The 7,762-nt window shown below is 53.7% G+C and overlaps 1 protein-coding gene across 7 annotated transcripts in view; it reads left to right on the forward strand.

The window, feature by feature from the left end:
• Positions 1-7,091, forward strand: part of LOC113207273 (CD151 antigen-like) — a 100,397-nt gene extending 93,306 nt beyond the window's left edge. For 5 of the 7 annotated variants that reach the window (XM_052270249.1, XM_052270248.1, XM_026423754.2 and 2 more), the window contains exons 2-6: positions 2,044-2,178; positions 3,535-3,726; positions 4,591-4,764; positions 4,993-5,163; positions 5,460-7,091. In XM_052270249.1, the coding sequence (XP_052126209.1) occupies positions 2,044-2,178; positions 3,535-3,726; positions 4,591-4,764; positions 4,993-5,163; positions 5,460-5,615 (828 nt within the window). In that variant the 3' untranslated portion in view covers positions 5,616-7,091. Of the gene's footprint in view, positions 1-2,043; positions 2,232-3,534; positions 3,727-4,590; positions 4,765-4,992; positions 5,164-5,459 lie in introns of all 7 variants that reach the window. The other 2 variants (XM_052270247.1, XM_052270246.1) reach the window with 1 other exon arrangement.
• The last annotated feature ends 671 nt before the right edge of the window (positions 7,092-7,762 follow it).

Here is a 7,762-nt window from a genome sequence, read left to right on the forward strand (position 1 = left end):
TCTCTCTCTCTCTCTCTCTCTCTCTCTCTCTCTCTCTCTCTCGCTCTCTCTTACTCTCTATTCTCCGCCGAGCGTCGGCGCGTGGCTGTATAATTTGAGCGCACACTTTGCTCCACATCGGCCTCACCTCTGGGAGGTCTTTGGTCCCCCCCTCTCCCCCCCCCCCTAACTGCGCTGCAGGTACACCGTTCGATAAGTAGCACTAATACTCTTCGCCTCCCTCTCCCTCTCTCTAGCACCATCCGCGCGCACGTGGCGATATTGAAGCAGAACATTTTAAGCGCTATTGACACGGGTGTACCTCACCTCAAAAGTTTGCTGGCTCCCTGACGGAGTGGTCCGTGGAAAGGAAGCCGCCCCTCAATAGAGCGGTAGCGAGCTCGCAGCAGACGCCCGCGAAAGAGCATGAGGGGTGCTTGCGCGTGGGCACCGTCAAACGCTTGCTTCTTCTGCGTAAGAACTTGTATTGTATTGCGCCACACTTTTAACTTTTTAATAGAAAATCTGCCTGGTAACTACTAAAATTTTGTGCCGTTGTATATCAAGAAATTATTTAGTATACTAAAACAATCCTTTGGTATTACTTAACGTTTTCCTAGTATTACAAGTACGGTACTTGATTACGGATTACGGAAATTTTCTATGAAAAAGAAGTTTCGAGTGCAATCAGCCGCTTATGCGGTATGGTGCAGCCCCGGTGCAGCCCGCACACAACCGCCACGCCGCCGCCCACGCTCCTCGGCGCCAGGCCTCACTTGGGTACGGAATGCTATTTGTTGCACAGCACTCGATATTTCGATGATCGATGATCGAGCGCGGGGGTCAATACGACCGATAAATCAGCTCGGGACGGAGACTGGGGGGTGGAACGGAGTGGAATCTGCAAAGCGCACCACACTCCGCAAACAGAACGTGCCCCCGGGACTCAAAGCTTACTCTCGGGAAAACTAAAAGCGAGGAGGAAAATAAAACCACCCACATACACACACGTAGAAGAGTGTGTGTGTGTGTGTGTGTTTGTGTGTGTGGTTTTTTTTTTACCGATTTAAATGCTAATCAGAATGCAGAATGCCAGAATTCCAACAGAACACAACAACGGGGCGCAATTTGGATGCTGCATCGATGAGCGTCGCCTGGCCTATAATGCCGGGGTGATGGTCCAATGTACCAGACCGATAATTGGTTTGAGTTATGCCGACGCCTACGTTTGGGTCCGTCTGTGTGAAATAAATTAAGCACATGGTAAAATTAATTAAAATGCTACTAAAATTTCCGAAGAAAAACAAACTGTGTAGCATAGAGCCAAAACGGCATAGTTCTTTTACATACAGAAAACAGGGGGAAAATCCGAAATGAAAAATACAAACAAACAAACACAAGTACAAAGAATTTTACGTTTTGACAACAAGGGTATTATTTGGGTTGGTGTGTTAGGGAAAGACCCCCTCCCCAAACCTCTCTGTGTGTATTTGTGTACCTTACTGATTACACCGTGCCATTCCCATCAAGGGAAAGGCAGATGGACGGACAGACAGGCGGACGTGTCGGCTCGACCGAATCGGGCGGTGGCGGTGAGGGGTTGGGTTTCACTGTTCCCTCCCTCTGCCGAGAGCCCGCGGAAATTGATGAGCTTTACGAACCGCCCGTCCCCTCCCGCCTCTCTCGGCGCAAACAGACTGTCAGCTGTTATAAAGTCACGCTTTGCGATTCGCAGCAAGTTTTGTTCTATTTTTATTTTTCAGGTTCGGCTTTTGCTTATGTCGAGCAGGAAATGAATGCTCGTTACATCCTACTTCGACATGATAACTCAAAGCCACGTCGTTGCTCCCATTGTAAATTGTAAATTGCTGCAAATGTATGCTATTTGAGACGCTTTTGTGGTGGAGAAGAATATCAAGGAAAATCATACTGGTATCCGCACAGTTCAAAGCTTCCTTTTTCGTCCGTCACGAAGTTTTGTCTATCGCGAAATAAAACATAAAGTCCAGCAGAATTGTGTGCGCCTTTTATTGCAAGTGCCTCACTCTGTTGGTGTTCCCGCAGATGTCGGAGCACGCCAAGATGATGCCCCGCTCTCCGGGGGGGCCCTCGCCCTCGCCCCGCAAGCCCGTGGACACGGCGTGCTGCGGCGCGTCCTTCCTCGCCGAGTTCTTCCACATGTTCAACCTCGTCTTCCTGGTGAGCGACAGGCCGGCCCGGCCGAGCGGCTGATAGCGCCTGCGAACCTCTGGGTAGGCAACCCCGCCACGCTCGCGTGCCCGACCCGGAGGCCCACGCTGCGGGCGCTCGGGGGTGCCCCCCACTCCCCCCCCCCTCTCTCTCTCGCATCAAAACGGGAATATTTTTATATTTTTTGACATTCTATATTTTGAGCGGCATGAGTAATCATTGCGCGCAGAGGTCTCCCTCACCGCGGCCGCACCCGCACTGGTATTTTTGTACTTCCGGATGCCTAAGGCCGGGCGCGCTAGTCATCGTGAACCCCCATGCAGCCCAATCCGCCTATCCCCCTCTCCTCCAACCGCTCCGTTTAAAATGACATATTCTTTGGTGGCACTGCCGCTATTGCGTCCGGGGCTATAAGACGCCATGAGTCCTCCCTGAGCTTGGCTGACATAAGTGCGTGTCTGTGTGTGGCTCGCTCGCAGTGCTGCACGCTAGCTGCCAACGTCCAATCCATCATGTCCCCAAACACGCACCATCATGCCTCTCTCTCCCCCCCCCCCCTCTCTCTCTCTCTCTCTCTCTCTCTCTCTCTCTCTCTCTCTCTCTCTCTCTCTCTCTCAGCACTTCCTCCCTCTGTCTCTCTCCCTCCTCTCGGCGCCCTTTCAGCACAAATCCCCCCCCCCTTCCTTATGACAATATATCCACCACAATCTCCTATTTCTTCCTTTCTCCGTTTCTCTGTTTCATATCCCCCCTCCCCCTCGTCCAGAATCAAGTTTCCTTCCGTAAATATAAAATCAAAATCGCACGCAGAAGCCTAATGCCGCACACACGCACGCACGCACGCGCTGTCGCTGCGGCACGAGCGCCGTGATGAGGGCACAGAGGGAGAGGGGGGACCACCTCGGAGAAGAAGGAGGAGGGACGGATGAGAAGAGACGGGAGGGAGAGAGTGCGTGAACTAAGCGGCCGCTGCCCTGCATTTATTCGATCCGCTCCGGAAGAAGTCGAAGCTAAAGCGGTTAATTACGACCCGTGTACATATACATTTATAAGTCACGCGAAGCTGTTCGATGCAGAGAGAGAGAGAGAGAGAGAGAGAGAGAGAGAGGTATCTGACATTTATTCTTACTTCCACCAAGACCTCACAGAAGCAAAATAGATTCGTGTGGCCGGCCTCGTGATCCTTAGCGCATACGCTAAAATGTCATGATGAAATGTTATTCTTCAGCTACTATGGATTGTTGCACGCACGCCACTCACTATTTTGCCTTCTTATGAATGTGACACAAAGTTCCTGCTAACACCAATTTTCACTCGTTTTTTGGGTATGAGATTTGTTTGAAACATTGTTTAATTTCCATGCAGCTGGGCGGGTTGGCCGTGCTCGGCGTCGGAGTGTGGACCATATCGGACCACCTGGCGTACGCACCGCTACTCAGCACCGTCACCTACGCCGAGTGCGCCTGGGTGCTCGCCCTCGCCGGCGTCCTGGTCGTGGTCACCGCCGTCCTGGGCTGCGTGGGTGTCTGGCGCCGGAACCGCTGCCTCCTGCTGGGGGTGAGTCTGTCGAGGAAAATCCAGCACTTGTTCTTCTTGGGGATCGTCTAGAATGTTTAGCGTCTCTCAGATGCATGCTATCATTTGGCAAATTATGAGAGGTCGGCGCCTGCGATACTACGGGTAGGCCACCCCGCAGTACACGTAAGCACTACAGGCAAGATTTTGCCTACCTACAAGGCGCTATAAGACCTTTGCGTTGGCTGTGCAGCAGATGACGGTCGCCCTTTTTGTGAAGGAACGAGTTTATTCCGCGGTTTATTCCTTGATAAATTAATTTTGTGTTGTACCTCATACTTCCCCCCCTTGTTTTGTTGGGTTTTTTTTGTTTGTTTTTAACAACGAATATAAGATCCTGAATCTAAGGGTGTATGGTTTTACACACAGACAGGGGACCCCATTTTTTCCTCAAACTTTCTTACTACATGGCTCAGCGTACCAAAGACTATCCATACAACAGCAACAACAAAAAAAAAGACGTATGCACAGCCCATCAACGGCCTGGGGCCCTCCCCCACACGGGGCTGGTCTTCCACCACGCCTGTGTGCTTACCGACGGAGAAAGAGAATGCCAAAGGAAGGGGATGACCCCCTCCCCTCCCTTTACGCCCGGCTGCCCCCTCCCCCCTCTAGACAGGAGGGGGAGCGAAACAAAGAAAACTAATCAGAACGACACGAAAGAGCGAGTGAGGTGGACAACGATAAAGGACCGGGGACAGGGGCGGTGATTATACCCGGGGTGACAAGGATGTCTGGGGGAGGGAGGGGGGGGGATCCCGACGCATTGTTCTGCCGCTGTTCGTCCGGCCGCCGGGGAGGTAGGCCACCCATTTGACGCACCCCTCCCCCTGTTCCTCGTTGCAGTACACGTTCCTGCTCCTGCTCATCTTTCTCCTGGAGGCCATGGTGGGGGTGCTGGCGTACGTCTACAAGGAGAACGTGGAGACGGAGCTCGCCGTCAACCTCAACAGGACCTTCATGGACTTCTACAGCGTGGATGCGGCCAAGACGGAGGCCATCGACCGCATGCAGAGAGAGGTAAGGGGTCGGAGCCGTGGCATGCTGGTATGGTCTGACTGTCGCTGGCGTGAAGACCCGCTAACGCTTCAGTGGAGTCCGATCCGGACGCTTTACAAGTATACCTACAGGTACCCACAGGAGGTAGCCCCCGCGAGCCCGCATTGTGTTAGCCGCCCAGCACCGCACCGCTGCAGCTCGAGTTTACACCTCCTATCATCCTGACGCCATATTCTCCTTGTGCTTCAGTACAAGTGCTGCGGCGCCCAGACGTATGAGGAGTGGCGGCTCTCGGCCTGGATGAAGAGCTCGGCTAGAGACAAGCGCTCCAAGGTGCCCAACAGCTGCTGCAAGACGGAGACGTCCTCGAGCGGCGCGCCGTGCGGCGCCTCGGACCACCCCAGCAACATCCCGCACACGGTGAGCGCGCGCCCCCACTTGCTTTCCCCACCATTAAAACTACAATGTTTTATAAACGGAAACTTTCTAGTGGAAACAAGAAAACTTTCATTGAAAATTTTCACTCACATTTTAGTGTGTTTTTTGTTGTTGTTTTTTTTTTTTCAAATTTAAGACAAATTGTATCATGGATGAAAATCATGAAAAGTTACATGTGTTCGTCTATTTTTTCTGTTTACAAATTACCAGCCCCCTTTTCTCTTCCTGTGTGTACTTAGTGTGCTAATTGCTCCCTCCTTACCCCCTCCTGCCTCCAGGGCTGCTTCCACCGGCTGCTAGAGGAGCTGCGGCGGCAGCTCGAGGTGCTGGGCGCGGTGGGGCTTGGGCTGAGCGTCATCCAGGTGTTCGGCATGCTGCTGTCGTGCGCGCTCTACATCAAGCTGCGCGGGCTGGTGGGCGGCGCCGGCGACTGATGGCGGGGGGCGGGTGGCCGGGGCGACATGCTGCTCACGGCGCGCTCGCCCGCCACGCCCGCCCTCGCCGCCCTGGTGCCGTCCTCGTCCGAGTCTGACACGACCGAGTCGACGAGCACCATGTCGGAGCAGCCGACGCCCACCATGCGGACGCTGCGGCCTCGCACGCCCACCGTGGCCTGCCACGCCAATTGGTACGGCGTGGACACCTAGCAGTGGAGCCCGGGGGCGGCGCCGCCCCCGGCCAGCCCGCAGGGCCCCCCGCAGCGCCGCCGCTCGCTGGGTGGCACGCCGCCCCCGCCGCCGCCGCCCATGCCCGCCCCCACGCCGCCCGGATGGCCTGGCTCCGACGTGCTGCTGTGGCCGGGAGGCGCCGGCAGCTCCGACTTCGACGACCTGCACGCGCAGCTCGGCCACCGGATGACGTCGTCGGCGTCCTCCAGCCCTGTGCGTGGCTACGCCGGCCACCAGGGCTACGCGAGCTACGCGCCCAGCACGAGACGGGCCTCGCCGCCGCGACCCCCGGCCATGCCGCCCCCGGTGCCCTCCGCCGCCCCCGCCGCGCACGGCCGCCCGCCCCCGAGCCCGCGCCGGCCCTCCGTGACACAGCACTACCCCTGGCCGCCGACCTCCGCGTCGCCGTCCCCGCGCCACCACCCGCGTCAGCGCCACTCGCCCCGCCAGTCGCCACCCCCGCCCCAGGGCGCCGCCGGCCCGCTCACGGGCGCGTACCGGCCCTGCGGCCAGGCGCCCGCCACCCGCGCCCCAGGCGACTCCATGTGCACCACGGCCTGAGGGAGCACAAAACTCAACGTATATTCTAGTCAAGAAAGGCTCCTGTACTTATTACGCCAGAGAACTGATACTGAGGTCTGAAAGGAGGTTGATCTAATCTCATACTGTAATTAGACTGTTTTGCTTATTGTGTATTTGTACCAGCAGCAAAACCATCAGACATTTTTGGGTCGATGAAGTGTACAGTGGGGAACTAGTTTATATGGAAAAAGTTAATTTGCATGTGTAGTGATGTATGTACTGCCACACCAAATGCAGTATCTAAAACAAGCCAAGGGACAAAGGGACGTGTTTCTTGTGTTCTCCTTTGTGAGGATTTAGAATCTTTTTGTCTCAATTTATGATTGTAATTTTCAATTGTCACCACAAAAACAAACTAGATTATGGCTTTTTGTCGCAAACCAAACACTGTATTTTACCAGAAATAATTGAGGTAAAAAGTATTTAGCCTGGGTATTTTTATTGTTGAAAGTAAAGTATTATTTCCCAAGTCCCTCCAGATTTCATTTAGTGGAATGACCACAAACTCAATTTCAAATGGTGCCAAATATTGTTTCCATGCCGATCAGGATATCACTGTGCTAAATAATGCATTTACTGCTCATGTAATGAACTGTACATGCTTTTTATGAGCTGAAATTTGTATAAAAATTGTATAAATACACACAATTGTTTTTGTAAGTTTCCTCTCCATCTATGAATGGTCCCTGTGGACCATTGGCAAACCAGGCCACGGAGAAACTCGAGTGGTTTAGCTAACACAGGAAGAATAATAGTGAGTAGATCATAACAGTCCCTGATGGGTGAAGCTCTTACCCACACTACCGAGATGATCTAACGGCGACCAATCAGGAACGTTTGTGCTCTACCCGTCATTCTTCCTCCTCTGTTTGCTCAACCACACTATTTTGTTCTTACTTGTGTATAATGTGTTTTTAAGTATACCGCCCCCCAAAACAAGCAAACGAAATAACTTCACACACGAAATACATCAATAGAAACCATAGAAACAAAAAACTACCCCTAACCACCCCTGCCCCTCTCCCAAACAGAAATTGTTGGAGCTATGAAACAAACAGAATGTGTCCATGGAACCTCCTTACCTTTACATTATAATAGAGTGGCCAGCCAGCGCCCCTTCATACCCGTCGTCCCGCTCGGCTTAGTCACGCAGCACGTGGCAGAGGTGCAAAATTGGTGCAGCGCAAAAGAGAAGGTGTGCTCCCTAACACTATTTAGTTGTCCCGTGGCGACGCTGATGATAGCGCCTGCAACGCGTTGGGTAGGCCAGCCCGCCAAGCAGTTGTGTGGAGGCGGCGGCCTGCCTTGAGGTACATCGGGCGTCTGAGAGG

The sequence above is a fragment of the Frankliniella occidentalis genome, unplaced genomic scaffold (genome assembly GCF_000697945.3).
Source record: "Frankliniella occidentalis isolate FOCC.00 unplaced genomic scaffold, Focc_3.1 Scaffold115, whole genome shotgun sequence".
In the NCBI taxonomy this organism is placed as follows: domain Eukaryota; kingdom Metazoa; phylum Arthropoda; class Insecta; order Thysanoptera; family Thripidae; genus Frankliniella; species Frankliniella occidentalis.